General features: G+C 48.0%; 1 protein-coding gene across 2 annotated transcripts in view; it reads right to left on the bottom strand.

Moving 5' to 3' along the window:
• Nucleotides 1–17,071, bottom strand: part of LOC142575178 (uncharacterized) — a 42,356-nt gene extending 25,285 nt beyond the window's left edge. The window contains exons 1-2 of one of the 2 annotated variants that reach the window (XM_075684270.1): nucleotides 16,876–17,071; nucleotides 6,680–6,757 (exon numbers count right to left, since the gene is read on the bottom strand). In XM_075684270.1, coding sequence (XP_075540385.1) covers nucleotides 6,680–6,757; nucleotides 16,876–16,974 — 177 coding nt within the window. In that variant the 5' untranslated portion in view covers nucleotides 16,975–17,071. The remainder of the gene's footprint in view (nucleotides 1–6,679; nucleotides 6,758–16,875) is intronic. The other variant, XM_075684271.1, reaches the window with a different exon arrangement.
• Between the last annotated feature and the right edge of the window lie 1,015 nt (nucleotides 17,072–18,086).

The following is an 18,086-nucleotide window of genomic DNA, read 5'->3' as shown; positions in this document are numbered from 1 at the left end:
AAATTGGAAAACAACATTTAAAAATAACCCGTTCCAATCTCATCGCAAAACTCTATATCATACCCCGCACCAAAACTCGAAAACATTACTCGAAGCGCAAAACCCGAAGGACCAGTCAGCGGCGTTCAATTGGACATTATTTCTTTCGCATTCGCAACCCATAGAAGTGCTTAGGCGCCTTCGGATTAAATTTTTTTTTTAATATTCGAAGGCACACGAGGCTAACGACACTAGTCGCCTGACGAGGTCCCTGCCTCCTACACCGCCAGTAGACAGCCGTCTAATAAAAAAAAAAACACGTACGATAGAACCAAAACGTGTTGAGAGAACATTTTCCCCGAATTTCGGCCCTGATAACGCCGCGGGATCTTTCCGGAGTTTGTGTCTTTCGCCCGAAACTGCAATAGGAGATCGCTCAAGTGCACTCGCAACATCAACGCGACGCTCGTCTCTACAGGCAGCCGTGTTGAATCGCGGCGGCTCACTTTGGGAGCTCGAAGGAGGATGCGGGTGACGTCATTTCTGCGTCACCGTGGCTCGTCTCTTGGTCCTCGCCTGCTATGCACTGGGGGCTCGACCGCACGAGTTATCACCACAGCTGTACAGCGAGGAGCGAAGGGGTGAGCGGGGATTACCCGATGTGCCACCACTGCGTCGCTTTCCGCGCTTCCTTTTTTTTTTGCACCGCGCACTCCATACTCTCGTGGCCTCGTCGAGTGTGAAAATGACGATAGTGATGATGACTGATGGTGTTGCGCGACCCTGCGGGGGGCGCGCACGGGGCAGACCGCGCCGTGGTGGCGCCGATAAGATAGGGCCGCCGACTCTGCGCGACACGAGAGCCGGCGGCGGAGGCGTTCGGTTTCCCAGCGGCGTCAGCGTTTTGTCCTCCCTCGCCGCGTCGTTCCACGGACGAAAGCCGCGGAGGTTAACGCCCTCGCCGAAAGTCCCAAGCGCGGCGATCAGCACGACCGGGGACGACCACACGTATTCCGCTGGCATCGTGGGAGCCGGCGAGGTGTCCGTCGCCTCGGATGCTGATCGGACGCCTGCGCTCGGTTGCCGAATCGTGCTTCAGCAGGCAGGACAAGGCTGCCAACGACGGCTGTCGTCACGGGCGCGGAAGCCTGGCTAGGGTCGGTGTCCCGTTTCCCGCGGAATCAGCTGATCGCGATATGGTCCCGTGTTTTGCATGCGGCCGCTGACAGCGCTAGGCTGTCGAACCTGCCGCTTGATTTGCTTGTGTGCGCGAGGTTGTAGAAGTGACCGTATCGGTTGACTGCTCCACCGCGGCCGCATTGCTCATGGTCGTTACTCCACTTGTATGACGACAGCAAGCGAAGGCGGTAGTCCTCTCAGGCATTGTTATTTTAGCAAGCCTGCCGCAAGTTATAACTTTTTTAGTAATGCTTGGTAGTGCGAATGCAGCACGGCACCTCTGTCTAAAAGAGAGAATTTTCAAGATCGGCGAATCTACCTTAATGACGCCGCACAATGTCAACTCGATCGTAGGATAGAAACCTATGTGGAGACATGCATGCTTGGAACGAAGAATTTAACCAACGCACATTGAACGAAGGGCTTGTTTTCACTCGAAATCGTGTGGATCGGTTGAATTTTGATTACTTAATAATTGCGTATTTACACTTGCTACATAAATATATCAGAATTACATGGGAAACTTTCATGACGGCGGGCAACTTCGAGTGCAGTTTTATAGCCGACAGACCTAGGAACTAGATGAAGATGCATGCATGTGAGCAGGCAAAGCTTCTGGCCAAGTAAACAGGGTTGCATGGCCGTTTTACTGTGCGGCATGGCGACGTAAGTGAAAGTCCCAACCCCTCGGCATTATCGCTTCCACTGATAAGGAGTGTCAACAAAAGGAAGTCCGGCCCATTCAATGGCAGATTACGGAAGTGTGAGGCGCCTTGCTCGGGGTGAGTCACGCCCCGAGGCGCAGCGGAAGGACGTCACCGTGCTAGCGCTTACACCACTGGCCGAAAAGGTCGTGAGTGAGATAACGTTGATACAGATAGGAGGAACTTCAGCCTCCCGCGATCTCGAGAGAATCGCACCGTCCGCGCAGTTGCAAGGCCGCTGAGCCTGCGATACGCGTTGGAACGGAACGTTGCAGTCGCTTGCGTCAACTGGAACCGCAAGCCGGGGAGTTCCGTACGTGGTCGGATGAAGACGCCGAAAAACGGGACACAGTCCGTTCCACTGTTTGGCTGATCACGCGAATTCCCCCTTTTTTTATTCAATTTCTTCTTCTTTTTACACAAATTTCTTTCTCCCTCCACTCGGAATTGCAACTGCTCTCGCTCTGCAGTTGATTTTTTTTCCCCGCCGATACGAACCTGGTTGTCGATTGGTCATTTCCGACCGTGCAGTTCATTCAGTGACAGATTACTCTACGGGACTCCATTGTGAAAGGCCGGGTTGTGCTTTGTGCTGAGGGAATGCAGAGCCCCTTGCAAGCGCATGACGTGTGATTTGTGCACATGCGCTGGCGCGGTCATAGTTCCTCTTCCGCCGGCTTTTAAGGTTGCTTTTTATGAGGACGTGTGTTTGTGTTACGGTTACAAAAAAGAAAAGAAAGGTGCACACTCCGCCGACCAAAGCCCTTAATTCAATGTTGACGAGTGTATTTGAAAGCGGCGAAGATATTAGCATTTAATGTGTCGTATTTTAATCACGAAATCATTCAGAATGAGGATGTGAGCAATGTTTGCTCAAATTAGGATGGCCCAAATTGGCGTTACAGTCTAGTGTAAGATATTGCATTAACCGCGCTACCGACTACTAGCAGTCATAAACCCTTCCACCCTTACTCATATTCAGAATCACAATAAGAACCGTTTTTATTATGCATAGGAAACGTTACAGGTAAATTATATATACAGGAGGAGGTCCCATAGTCAAAGACTGAAGGCGATAGGCATGCAATTTAATTATTTTTTTAGTGCAGCGTCTGCTGTCAAAATAACAAGTAATAAGAACGTGCCAATGCTACTTGCGAAAAGCGCGAAGGTTGTGTTCAAACATGTTAATAGTGCAGGGTTCCTCAAGGTTCGGCGGTAATGAATTCTAAATTTAAGTAGCAGAAATCCTTGCGAAAGAACTTGTTATATAGTAACACTTGGGCTTAGGAAGCAAGTTATTATAATTGAAAGCAAATGTCGCGGATCTACAATGGTAAAACTGGTTTCTCTGTTCGTTAGGATGAAGCTTTCATTGCAGAATATGTTCATCAGAATACAAAATGAGTACTCAACACAGTCACGGGGAATAATTAGACGTTTGCCACGAGACAACCCCACCCATTCATCAGCGCCTATACCGAAGTCAACGCAGCGTTGACACCGAGGGTTGACGGCTCCACAGAAGACTCCTCTACCTGCACCCGACAGTCTTAACCAACGATGAAAAGGACCAACGTCGAATGCTACAGTGGGAATAACGGCGCCGACTATGGATTTCCAGGTTGCTACGCGCTTGCTAAATATGCGGGGACGAAGGTGCAACATCGCAGGTGGAGTTTGGTGGAATGGTGCGATATCGTGGACGGGGTGTGGCGACCCACTCGACGGTTTTGATTGACCGTGATACAGCCGTCAGATTCTCTAGTCTAGCCACCTAGGGAAGGCGAAGGTGTAAAAAGCGGACACCTTTGGTGCAGTGAGCGGTGCTGATGTGTCCCGATGTGAGCTCAGGCGTTTACTATGCTCCTACTTGGAGTGGGCTTCCGTATCTGGAGACAGTGTAAATAATGTAAATTAAACGCTTTTTCTTTCATTCCTATACCGGACGTACTATTAATGGGCTTGGTGGATTCCTGGTCCAAACGCCACCTCGAGCCGCAATAACCTTAATGACAAACGCAACCTTTCTTTCTTTTTTTGTTAATGCGGGAACGTGTCTGTAAAATTTTAAATGAATGTTGAATTCGATGCCTAAAAACTTAGCATGGTCAGACGCACGAAGAACACTGTTGCGAATACGTATAGAGGGACTTCCAGGGACGTTTCTCTACGGAGAGAGAGACGTGAAAATTATATAGCAAGATTTTTTAGTGTTAAATAAAACTCCGTTGCTTTGACACCAATTTAATATATTTGCAGCGTCGGTATTCAATGTGGATTTTAAAAATATCCACGTGTTTATCAGAAGATCAGGTAGTGTCTGCTGCATGTAGCATGTAATCGGAAGATGCTAAACACAGCGATAAGTCATTAATATAAATTAAGAATAGAAGAATTCCAGGTCTTGTGACAATGCGCGAGCTGTGGTTCAGTATTATAGCTTTGTCGCTGTCACATCGCCTACAACACACAGCGCTACAACGATCATTTATACCTGCTATAGTCGTAGACTACTGTTTTCCAGTCTCCGTCCAAACCGTCTGTCATATGGCCTGGACACATGAAGATATAGTGCAGACTACTTCTCAAGCGCCATCCGCTATGGACAACTCTCTAGCGAAACATCTGTAATTACCGCAGCGAGATGAATCAATCAAAACGACACTATTTGTTGTTTACTTATTGTTTTTGGAATGACGATTAAACTGAAACTGAACTGAACTGAACCTCAGCGCCTTTGCCGGTCTGGCTATGGCTGGCTTTCGCATTTCTTGGGAACGTTAATATTTATCTTTGTGAATATTACTTCGTCGCTGAAGTATCTAAGAAAAAGTATTTTTAAACTGTATTTTTTCCTGTGTGCGTCCAATAAGCCAATACTGCGATAACGTAAAGTTATGTTACAGGCTCTTTTCTCAGATATATTAAAAAAAATATCTCGAGCCAATAACTGCCGAATATGTTGCAATCTATCTTTCCATCATAGCTGATCAGGACCGCAGGCAACAGAGGAATATGCCGGCATGGCGTATGTTTTACATTTAGCATGTTCCACATACCATGTTCCCCATTCAGCGTTTTTTTCTCGACAGCAACGCCAAGGAGTTATTTACAACGTAGAACTTCCACAATTACAGCAGGGATTGAAAGCACGTAAAACTTATTAAGGCAAAAGTGAAGTTCAAGCTAAAATATACCAGCACTGCAATTTTACATTCAAAAGCACGTTGACATCATGCAAGCAAAGCGCGGCACGCGCTGTAATATACGGGATGTTTTTTTTTATTGTTAACAGAATTTTTAAAAGTCCCCCGTCACATGTAGCACAGTTGTACTTGTGGATATTACTCTCAGGGGCAGACATTGTTCCCACTAATTTACACATATAGATAATTAACTTCCGAACTAATGAATTTGTGTCATACTTTTCAATTGACGATATGTAACCCGTAACTTTTAAAGTCATATCCACTTCGAACGAATCCTGAGGATAATACCAGGGTCCGTATAACGTAAAACTATTCCAATATGTTTTTATTCCAATTTCCTGACGTCAAATTTACGTAACCGCCGACGCAAGCATCGGGCAGTCACCCACAGGGTTGTCTGAACAAACCAATCAAACGCTTTCCTCGTTCGTAGGAGGTAACCTTTGTTTGCTTGAAAAACGAATAACATTGCCTGCACTGAGCGGCTCGTCTTATCTAATTGGCTCACAGGAGGCGAGGAGCATGCTCAAGTGGAAAGGGATTCGATGGGGCCGAGCCACTGCACTGATTATCGATAACCGGATGAAGAGAGTGGTGCCAGCGTCTGCGATTGGTCCGCTTTCTCTTACTTAGCTTGCGGTGGCTCGTCGACCATCGCGTCGGCATGCAACGGAAGCTTAAGAATGACGCTAAAACGGATCCTAAGCAAAGAACAGTTAGCAGAACGAGGTCATAAACGTGCCGAGCGTTCCCGAAAATGTTACACGGCCATGCAAAACGTTTTATTACACGCAAATAAACCGATGCTCTGCGTTAGGGGCGAGTAGCCAGTGCCGGAGCGATCGGCGACAGCCATCTTTTATTCCTTTCGGAATGGGGCAGCCTGCGGCTATTCAGAAGAAAATTCAATTTTGTTCGGCATATTAATGCATATTTATCGCGTACACGTCACTTTGACGCGGTGAGTTTTTGCGGTTTTGTGACGTCGCGTGAGACGCAGGTGAAGTGGGTGCAGCCCGAAAACTTTTGACGAATAGCCGAGGGCTAATGGCAAAAAGGCGTCAAATCAGAAATAACTCTTTTTGTTTTGCTCGGTCAAATTATGCATGATCAGTGTGTACAGGTCATATCAGATGGGGAGCTATCGCGGTTTTCGTGACGTCGCGTGACAGACAGGTGAAGTGGAGGTGGACCAAAAAAGTTGTTGACCAATCCCGGTGAGCTGATTGTAGAATCGGAATAGAAAAGTTTGGAATAGTTTTACGTTATAGCGCCCCAGTTTCGAGATATGCGTTCCCAATGTTGGCGATGAAATTCATTGGAGTTCCAATAACTTGAGAGTTTCAATGAAAAAAAGGGGTTTTGCGAAAAAGCAAATGAAACGACACTGCATTCTTCCGCCAAGTTTAAAACTCGTACATCATACCCACCCTCTCGTTTTGTTTTACTGACCAATTAGATTGCAGTGGTCAGTCTTGGTGAGACAAGATGCCAAACAGGATTGCTAGACGTATGCTAATTTTTAAAAAAAGAAAGAAAGAGATGAAATGAATAAGAAGAGCCTTATCATTTTAACGAGGAAAAGCCAGTTGGCAACCAAGGTACCTGCTGGCTAGCGCGTGTAGCGTTGAAAGCCGCGAACTCCTCGTTTTGCGAGCTGGGCGGGTGAAGCTTGTTGTCGGCCTGCAAGGAAAGCACGTTTCAACAAAACACAAATAAAGAAAAGAAAAATAAGGATAAAGTGCTAGGAAACAATTCTCGACTCAGTGACTGCAGTCTTCTTTCTTTGTTTTGTTTTTTTGTCTAGCACGTCACTGCAGAATGTATGTGGAAGATGGACCCGCTGGCAATCACTGCATTTAAGTGACCCTAATACACGAGAGGCATGCTGCTTTCGACGAACGCTGCAGCGCAGAAAGGAGAGCGAAAGAAGTGAAACCAAGAAGATGGATAACGCCTGCGTGATCTGTAGAACTCCACCGCGAATACTTAATCGGGAGAAACAATCCAAACGTTCCGAGCTCTTAACTTTCTGACCACATATTTTATGCCGCGAATTGTCGCAGAAGGGTTGAAAACTGGGCTTGTTGGTGCTGCACGGCCCTATGCGGCGCGCCTTCCAGCGCTACATGTCCGCGTATGCTCGGAGAAGTTGCCGCGTTCCTCAATTTCGGCGCACTTGGCCGCGAACCACCGAGGAACAAAACGGGGAGTTGGATGTAAAAGTGAGCCGTCGTCGAACGCGTTTCGAGGTTACAAAATTAACTCGACCCGATGTAAACATTTTGCGCGACGAGTGCTATTTTCTTTTATAACAAAAAGGATTTGCATCGCACGTGTACAGCGACTGGGCCCAAGAGAGGCCAACAGAGGCCGCGAATGCGAGTCGCGTGTTTCCGAACGAGCCCCTGGACCCCCACTCTGCCGCGCAGGCGCCCTTCGAGAGGCAGCTATGCGGTGTCCGCGGCAGGCGACCGAGTTTGCCTCCGCCCCAGAAGCCACACGCCATGCAACCAGTCGTTAATAGAGAGCGCGCTTTGGTTAACGGTCGCAAAATCGGTCACGGGATATGGCCGGAATTAGAACGCAGTTTCGCAACCTGCGCGATTAGCGAGCTTCTTTTAAAACAGTTTGGGCCGGCCGCCCGTCGCGCTCGCTGGGGCATGGCCTCCCAATTCTTCGGGTCGAGCAGCGTGATCCCCTAAACTGGCCGAGACGCTCAAGGCGGCGCCTTATGGTACACAGCTCCAAGGACGCCAGGGCCACCACGCATTGCGCGCGCGGCCGGGAGGGGTCCTCTCCGCGACGGTCGAGCGCGCGTGGCAGTGACCCGCTTTCCGAGCTGCGTCAGCGGTTCCCGCCGGAGTCGGGAGCGGGAAAGGGGGCGGCACGAGCTGCGCCAGCACCGACGCGTGGCGGCCCTGTGACTGTCCCCTGTGCGGGTTTGGAAACGCCGGTTGGATTGCAGCCGCAGTTTGGAATCAAACGTGCGAACCACGAAACCCCGGCGGTGTGCAACTGTGGTGTATAAACACCACCGCTCTCGCCGTCGCGAAGGGCGCCAGATCGCGCGCAGTTTGGCTGCACGCACCTGCAAGGAGGCTCTGATCTCGTAACTAACAGAGATGCGTTAACTACAACGCTCTAGACGAGACCGGTGGCATCTACCAATTTGCGACAGGTCGTTCACGAGCGCGAAGACGCGCTGTTAAGAATCCATAATGTCTATTGCTCTTCGTAGTTCATAAAACGTGGCATCCATGTATGTAGAACTGCGAATGACAACGAATAATCGGACACTCTGTAATGCACAAAGCTCTTAACTTATGGTAGGGTGCATTTTGCAACGAGCGAATGTTTTTCACCAATTTGCTATATCAGTTGAGGCTTCAGGAGAGGTGCGGATATTTAGAGGGATACCTTTACACGCAGGGTAGAGGTGCGAGAATTCTCACTGTGGTTTCAAGGTGTTGGAAACGCGCAATTTATTCGGTTACCAATTTATTGGTAACCCTGGTCATTCAATTATACAGTTATCAATGGAGTTTCTATCATACCAAACACACAAAATATGAGATCTAGGGCAGGCGTCATGATGCCAGCAGTTTTGGCCATTGGACATTGACACAAGGCGAGTACTACTAGTTCGATCATTTGGAATTTTCTTTATTTGGTTTTCTGTTCTTTTCCGAGTGGGAGAGGCTGGTTTATGCACATCGTCACAATCACCAAGGGTGACAGAAGCGGCAGGGTAATTTCCGCGCAAGTGAGTCTCGCAACTGCTACCAGACCGGGTGTTCTTTTCTTCTCGTGGCCGCTGCGACGCATTACGTTTCCGGCGTCGTCACGTGTTTTCTCGCCGAGCGAATACCCCGCGCGCGCAGCAATGAGGCTCAAGGCACGGGAAAAAGCAAAAGAAGGCGCCCCACGGCTGCGACCGCTCTGCTCGTCCCATCCTGCGGTGCTCCTCCCGTTTCCGAGGTCTTCGCTCTGCGTCCGGCGCACCTCGCCTCGCTTCCCAGGATCTCTGGGAACAGCGCCGATATCCGGTCTGCATAGCACGAGGGGGGAGGGGGGGGTGGCGAGCAGACACGGCGGGCAGCGTCATTCTGCCCAGATGCAAGAGAAGACTGGGAAAAGGAGGCGGCTCCCTCGCGCTGCCACCTTTCGCGTGGCCTGCGGTGCGTGCCTCTTCAGGCTGGAATTCGTGACGATGCGCGTGCCTTTCTTTTTTTTTCTTTCTTTTTGAACGAACGCTTGGTGAATGGCCGTGGGTATTCTGTACAGACAGCCAGATGCGGACGAGCATGTTTTAATGAAGAAAAAGGAGGAGAGATTGGCCTGGAGAGCGTATCCCTAGCACGCTACTCCTCACCGGGGTAAAGGGATCGAGATCCAGGTAAAGGCTGGCGGCAGGTGATCATGCTGTGGTACAATGAGCTACTACCTACACGTTGTCCAATATGAAGGAGACATGACTGCATGCTGCCGGCGAACAGAGAAGAGACTCGTAACAAAGTGTAAACTGGATTTTTTTTTTTCCTCAGTGGAAACAGCCCCTTCAAAAGCCGCCTGTGAAAGCGAAATTTTGTCCCATCAAACGGATAATCTTTCTTTTTCTAATAATAATCCTTATTTATTCGAACGAAAACATGCGAGGGCAATTTAGAGAACCGCTAAAGCCAAATTTTCGCTTCTAGAAGAAGACGTTACTTGCACGACAAGTTGTAAAGCGACATACGCTGATTAGCAAATGCAATGCTGACAAACGGTAAATGGAAGGCAGATTTATTTCGCCAAAGAATATGAAAACATATTTCCTGAAAATAGAGCGGCTATATGACGAAGATTTCAGCTAAATGCATATGGTTTCATTATTGTTTGGCTTAAATGCCGCAATTGGGACATACGACGTTACAACGTTAATTCGTGAAGTGTGGTTAATTTTACTAATGTCACATTGCGATTTGTCGTGCAATTAATGCCAGTCTTTTTAGTAGTCACGCTTACGTAACAGAATTGCGCTTGCTAATGAGCGATTGTCGATAATCCCGTTTTTACTGGAAGAGAAAAATCGGCTCGTACATTTTGCCACTAGCACTAGCAGGGTCTTCTACCTCAGGCTAGTGGGATCAATGTGTCGTGATACGAGAGATAACGAGTAAAAAGGAAAATCCTGTAATCCTGCCCAGCTACAGAGAGATGGGAAAGGGGCGACCGGTGTCGTATTTATTTATTTATTTATTTATTTATTTATACATGCTGCAGCTTTGTTGGGCTATACCAGGAGTGGGCTGTGACATGCATATTTCGACGGCGAGTGCGACTCTGGACGTAATCTTTTTCTTTCATTTTTTTTTTACATCAAGACAAATAGTTTTTCACCTTCTATCCAAGTTTTCTTCGGGATTCGTTTCCATGTGCCATGGCGTACGCTATAGCACGTCATGCGCGGCAGATCTCGGGCATTGCGTCCTTCCTGCCTCGAATTAGAGCGTGGCATTAACACGGCGCAGCAGGCAGACGCCAGGTGGCGCTGTTGTACAGATCTTGCAGCATCGGTGCATTCCCGCGTCATCATCATCATCAGCCTGGTTACGCCCACTGCAGGGCAAAGGCCTCTCCCATACTTTTCCAACTACCGCGGTCATGTATTAATTGTGGTCATGTTGTCCCTGCAAACTTCGTAATCTCATCGGCCCACCTAGCTTACTGCCGCCCCCTGCTACGATTCCCTTCCCTTGGTATCCAGTCCGTAACCCTTAATGACCATCGGTTATCTTCCCTCATTATATGTCCTGTCCATGCTCGCCCCCCCCCCCCCCCCCATTTCTTTTTCTTGATTTCAACTAAGGTGTCATTAACTCGCGTTTGTTCTCTCACCCAATCTGCTCTTTTCTTATCCCTTAAAGTTAAACCCATCATTCTTCTTTCCATAGCTCGTTGCGTCGTCCTCAATTTAAGTAGAAACCTTTTCGTAAGCCTCCAGGTTTCTGGCCCGTACGTGAGTACTGGTAAGACACAGCTGGTTATACACTTTTCTCATACACTTTTCTCGCATTCCCGCGTACGTATGATTACATGTCCGATTCGAGGTATTCCCAATCAAAACCTAAACATCATTCTGCTATTGTAATGTTCCTTACCCAAATTTGAAGCTTCGGCTTTTCGATGCAATTTTGTTACATCAGCTAATCCCGAAAATAAGTGTAACCAGTTTATCACTTCTAGACAACCTACTCGTCTCTTATCTATGATCTCTCATTCGCTCAATATTTCAGAAGTTTCACACTTTTCGGGCGTCTGACTAAAATTTTAAAAGAATGATCTAGGACGTACCTCACTCGGAAATATTCGCTCGGAAGAACTGCGCATCTATGGCCGGCTACCTTATACGTTCGCCGTCATAGGCAGCCAGTGTCTTTGCTATACGAATGGAATTGAATTGAATTCTGGGGCTCTACGTGCCCAAACCCCACAGGCGCAGGACTGTCCTATAGACGGTTTCGTCAGCGTGATGACGGTTTCTCACCGTGAGAGCGCGCCCCATGAAAGTTCCGGTCACGGGCCTTAGTCTGCTGCGCCGGAACACAAAGCATGATTTTAAGTTCTTCCGCTATGCGCAAAGTCTATTTTCTAAGCTTTGAGATAAAATACACGCGGGGCATTACGCCTGAAGATTAATGTACAAAATTTTTCGTATAACTTACGGCTGCTTCACTTGTAAAACTGCCGTTATGTGCAGAGGAAAAGTGTTGAAAACCTGCGGGCTTAGATTTAACGCACTACTTCTACTCGATATCGCCGCCAATGGCTTTCTTGCTCACCAGATTTAGCGGCCTACGTCAGCGAGCAAAGCTGGAAGCCGTCCAGGGCCTACGTTTGTAAACAGTGACCGAGTCGGTTAAGCGTTTATACGAACTGCTTTTGTGGGTACCGCCCAAGTTTGTTGTAGCTCTTTAGGCGCATTATGCAAAATATTTTTCCTAATATCGAGTACAATTCTACCGCCAGCGGCTTTCAGTTTGGCGTTGTCCCTATGTTTTCATGTGCGCCTGATTAACAAAGGCAGGGCTGGTAAAAGTGCTCGTTTGGTTGTTTTACTTGGGGCTTATTTGTGACCGCTGCATGCAGGAATGACAATGCTTCGCGCAACCATGTATTGGAGCTTAGCAAGAAAGGAGAGAGAGAGAGAAAGAGCGGGTGCCCTTTCTGCAAAGTGAAGGACGCCAAACAAAACAGACCAGTTAGCGCCGCTTATGGTTAGACGGAAGATGAGGAAAGGAAAAATTAATTACAGCCGAAGGACATAGCGATGGGGCACCGACAACATGAATGAAACGGTCGCCCGCTTGCGCTGATACGCCTAGCTGGAGAGGCACTGCGAAAATGGCAGGGTGCCTCCGCAAGATGTCTCATTCGTTTCCTTAATCGCGAACCTTACAGTCCCTGCGCACATATCGTGACGTCATCCCCTCAAACTCGCTGGTCCACGTATACCGGTACGGAAACTTTTCGATAGCTACATTAATAACTGTATTTTTTTCTTCCTTCTTTTTCCGAGCAGGCATCGCCTGGAACGGCCCTGAGACATCACCGCCCATCACCTGCGCAACATCGTTTTTGAACTCTGTAACTGTTTATCTTTGTATATGAAGTCCTGTGATGCTGATATAATAATAATAATATTTGGGGTTTTACGTGCCAAAACCACTTTCTGATTATGAGGCACGCCGTAGTGGAGGACTCCGGAAATTTTGACCACCTGGGGTTCTTTAACGTGCACCTAAATCTAAGCACACGGGTGTTTTCGCATTTCGCCCCCATCGAAATGCGGCCGCCGTGGCCGGGATTCGATCCCGCGACCTCGTGCTCAGCAGCCTGTGATGCTGATTAAGCTCATTCAAGCCTACGCTTTATGTAATATGCTCTTTACGGAAGTCATTAAAATAATGAAATTGAATGAAAAGATGCTGTTGGCATAGCTATATCGCACTTCATTTGATGAAATAACACAGTACAAATTCACAAAAGCGAATAGGAAGTTGTGTAATTACAATCCTGAAACAAGCGATCTGCCATCTGATGCTAAAGTTCTGTGTTTAGAGCAATGTGGTGGGCGGAAATGAAGGAACCCGACGACATCTGCCATTGCTGAATGTAAATCGGGTCTTGCACCATTCCACACCTTAAGAACTTTTTTTAAGGCGAAATGAAAAGACGAGGAGCAGAGAAACGACGCGGCAAGGCGCTTAAAGTTCTTATCAATGTCAACCAATTAGCCCGTTTATTCATCTGGCAATATTTCCCAAAACTGACGAGTGGCCCTCTGACAGCAAACTTTAACTCTAAAGCAATCCCGAGGATACAGTAAAGCTTCGTGTGAAAAATGAAATGAAGCCTATCGCGTCCGAACCAGAGGCCGCGCCATTTTAACCATCCACTTATTTCGCCATTACTCTTGCCATCCGACGCGCCGAGGGGGGCAGATGCCTGCGATAACGGTGAAGTCCGAAACAATGACGAAAGAATACACAGTGAGTCGTATCGTTAAAGAATACGACGCCTGTTTGGTGAACACTAGTGCTGCCTTGACGTCGTATAATTGTCGTTACGTCATGAGCACCTACCGCGTGAACAGGGCCGGATTTATGCTACAATCACCGGCGCCTTGTGCGCACACATTTTTAGAGCGCAGCTCTTAGGCGCCTGTTCATGCGGAAAATGTCGGCGTCGGCGGTGTCACCGAACGAACGAGCAGAGCGAAAGATGAAAGACGCCGAGAATGGCGGAGACCAGTGAGAGCAGCGTCTTCAGCGAAGTGCGCGCGGGAAACTGGTGTCATGCGGACCTGCCCGACCGCTCGTTTCGTACTATCGTCTGCTTGCGTCGGCTCTCACTCGCGCTTGTTTGGTTTGCTTGGTTAAGGTTGTCATGGTTTGCGATTGCTTTGTAGTCTGATTGTATATGCGCGACGCGAATTGTGTAGTACATTCTGGAAGCCACGCGGGACCAGCGTCTGCACTTTAACCTTCGACGAGTCATGTATATAAGCCGACGCGCTTAACCTTCAGGTCAGATTTTCGATGATTGCCGACTCTGCTACATGTCTCTCTTTGCCTATTACAAATTATTTGCCTCAATATATCGCGAAATGAAAACCCATATAAAGCTGCGCTCAAAATTTGCACTAGGAAGTATCGTCGGCGAGTTTCTTTTAGTTTGCCTCGCAAACGCGCGAAAATTTCGGACACGGACCTCTCCCAAGCGTTCATCGCTCAAATTGCAATAATGATATGCAGGTTAGTTTAGGAAATTTTAGGCGACACAGAGCCGTACTTGCGACTTTAGAAATGTCGCCTGATCGTAGAGTTATAATTATGCATATATTTGCATTCCCCATCATCGATGTTCTTCCCCGCTCTGCAGAGCGGCAGGCAAGAGAACGCCAGTTTAGGTTGATCTCTAATAGGCTGGATGAAAGGCCATTTACGGAAGCGAAGATCTTGGGAGCCTGGCCTCACAGTTCATTAGCCCAGAAAGCAGTTAGAGCGCTTTTTCACTACCTGAAGGCAACAGGCTTGAGTGCCCGACTATAGACATCCTACACCTAAGTTTTTTTTCTCTCTCTCTTTCACTCCCCATTCCCCTCCCCACGTGTAGGGTAGCAAACTAGACTCAGTCTGGTTAACCTCCCTGCCTTTCCTTCTTCCTCTCTCTCTCTCTCTCTCTCTTACGGCGAATAATCTCACTGTATATTTCTAGCACTGTATATCTATAGCCACGCAATCTTCATTAGAAGTAGTGACGAACAGAAAACAGGTTCCTTCTATAACTAGCGATGAAATTACAAGGGCCTTGCAAGACATACGCCGAGAAAAAGCAGCAGGAGGATATCGAATCAGTTTATTTAATCAAACACGGAGGAAATATTACGCTTGAAATGCTTGCGGCCTTTTATACGTAGTTTATCACGACTTCAAGTGTACCAGAGAGCAGGAACAATGCCAACATTATGCGAATCCATAAGAAAGAAGACCTTAAAGAATTGAAATATTATAGGCCCATTATAGCTTGCTTTCAATATTTTATAAAATTTTCACCAAGATCCTTTCCAATAGAATCAGGGCAGCATTTGACTATAGTCAATCAGGCGAGCAGGCTGGCGTCAGGAACGGCTGTTCTGCATTGGGTCAGGTCCGTGTCATCAATCACGAAATTGAGAAAGCTCCGGAGTACAATCAACCTCTTCATATGGCTTTCATAGATCATGAAGATACATTTGATTCATTGGAGATACCAGCAGTCATGGAGGCATTGCATGATCGAGAAGCACAAGAGGCATACGTGAAAATCTTGGGAAATCTCTACGAAGATTCCACAGGTACTTTGTTTATCCACAAGAAAAGCAGAATATTATCTATCAATTAAGAGAGGGGTTCGGCAAGTTGACACAATCTCTCCGATGTTATCCATGCACTGCATGGTTGAAGGAAGTATTCAAGCTATTAAACTGGGGAGATTAGGAGTGAGGATCAACGGCGAATATCTCGGCCACCTTCAGTTTGCAGATGACGTTGTCCTGTTCAGCAACACAGGGGATGAATTGCGACAAGTGATTGAGTATTTTACGTAATAGTTCTGCGGAAACCTGCAAGGTGGGGGGAACTGATTAATAAAGGGAAAATGAGACATCCACCTGAATGTCTTATTTTCCCATTATTAATAACTTCCCTCCACCTTGCTGGTTTCCGCAGAACTATTATGTCAAACTCTTGCCTTTGCTTCAGAGTTGTTGATGCATTCGACTTCGCCCTACCACCCGCTAGCTGCCTGGTTAGCCCAGATGGTAGAGCGGCTGCCCTGGAAAGGCGGTAGTCCTGGGTTCGAGTCCCGGACCAGGACGAATTTTTCTTCAACTACGAAGCATTTCTTTCCAGGACCCGTATGGATTTCCTTTGTAGCAGTTGCTAGATTGTTGGATGTCTCATTTTCCCTTTATTAATGATTGAGGACATTAAGTGTAATACTATGGTTGAAGATGAATATGCAGAAGACAAAGACAATGCTTTATAGCCCGGCAAAAAAACAAAAATTTATGATCGTCAGCCAGCCTCTAGAGTATCTGCAGGAGTACGTATATGTAGGTCAATTACTCATGGGGACCCTGATAATTAAAAGGAAATTAACAGAAGAATAAAAATGGCTTGGTGTGCATACGGTAGGCGCTACCAAATCCTTATTGGAAGCTTATCAATGTCGTTGAAAAGAAAAGTGTACAATCAATGCATCCTGCAGGTGCTAATATAAGGGCCAGAAACTTGGAGGTTGACAAAGAAGCTCGAGAAAAAGTTAATGACCACGCTCAGAGCGATAGAACGATAAGTGTTAGGGGTAACGTTAAGAAACAGGAAGAGAGTGGTGTGGATAAGAGAGCAAACGGAAATACGGAAATAGCTGATATTCCATTTCACATTAAGAAAAAAAGGTTAGCTGTGCAGGACATGTAATGCGTACGGCAGATGAATGGTGGACGTTTAGAGTTAAAGGTTAGGTACCAAGGGAAGGGAAGCGCAGTCGAGGACGGCAGAGAGTTAGGTGGGATGATGAAATTGGGAAATTTGCGGGCGCAAGTTGAAATCGGCTAGAGCAAGACAGGACAGGGGTAATTAGAGACGGCTGGGAGAGGCCGTCGCCCTGCAGTGGACATAACAAAATAGGCTGACAGTGATAGTTCTAGCCTAACGGTAGGGCATTGCGAAGAATACAGAGAAGCGCTAGCTCCCAGTGTACCGACTCACCCTGATGACGTTACCAAGAACGGCCGGGCTGACCACTGTCAGGGCGATCAGTGCAGCGACGGCGAACATGCGTCTTCCCTGCAGCGCTGTCGTCGACATGGCGTGGAAGGAGGGAGGCACCTGTCGTCCCACAGCGGTAAGGATGGGCCGAACGAGCTGCTGCTCCGGCCGCACGAGAGCGCATGTGCACGGCTCGGCCGCCGGCGCCGACCCTTTAAGAGCGTGGCCGTACCACCCTCACCTTGCGAGAGAGAGGCTTCTCGGGGAGAGCGGAGCCCGCGCACAGTGGGAGAGGAGCTGGCAGCAGGCGGTCTCCTAGCTGCCGTCCGCGTGACGATGCTTGCTTGTTTTGTGCCGATGCTTGCTTGTTTTCTGCCGTGTTTGCTGTCAGGTCTTGCCTCATTGGACGCACAAACACGTGTGTGCGGATTGTTTCTGCAATAGCGCGTCTTCTGGCTCGTCTACTTGGCGGTGACCAATCGCGACGAGGGAGACCGATATACCGCCGACCAATGAAGAGCGCCGTACACATTCTCTCGTGGCTTGCACGGAGATGGACCTTTGAACCGACGGCGGCGTAATAGAGTGTTTTAGTTGAGCGTCTTTACGGTACGCTCCGCTCCCAATGGCCCCGCTAAGCCAAAGCAAAGCGGCGGGAGATTTTCACGTTGTAGTTGTACGTTTAGCGTGGCGGAGCGGACCTTTCGTAGTTGCAGCGCCTTCTGGCCAAATTCAGGGTAATGAAAGAAAATAAAGACACCTATTGATCAGTTTTATACAGTAAAACGTATATATGTGTATATATAACTCATTTCTCCATGAAGTATCTAGACGTGCGCTTGTAATGCGTTACCGGTCCATTTTACCTAATGGAATATAAAGCGCCGTCTTGGGGAACGCCACGTGATAGCCAGTGCGCTTGCTTTATGAATACAATCCAATCCTTTCTGACGCCATCGCTAGCCAAAGCGCTGCACAGCACGCTCCGCTCAGGCAGCTTCTCAGCGGACCTTGTTCCTCGCTCCGCTAGCCTGCTTACTGCTAAGCGGACGGCGCATGCGCATTCGCGCTCCCGCTCCGCTTAGCGGCTTAGTGGAGCGTAAACACGCTCAACTAAAACACTCTAATGACTTCATGGCGCGCAACAACACGGCCCCGTCAATCGGAGCGGTATAGTCCGCGCGCTCCTCGAATTCGGGCCGCGTCACTTC

This window comes from Dermacentor variabilis, chromosome 3 (assembly GCF_050947875.1).
Source record: "Dermacentor variabilis isolate Ectoservices chromosome 3, ASM5094787v1, whole genome shotgun sequence".
NCBI lineage: Eukaryota > Metazoa > Arthropoda > Arachnida > Ixodida > Ixodidae > Dermacentor > Dermacentor variabilis.
Note: the sequence above shows the minus strand (reverse complement) of the source record. Positions and strands in the feature narration are given on the sequence as shown.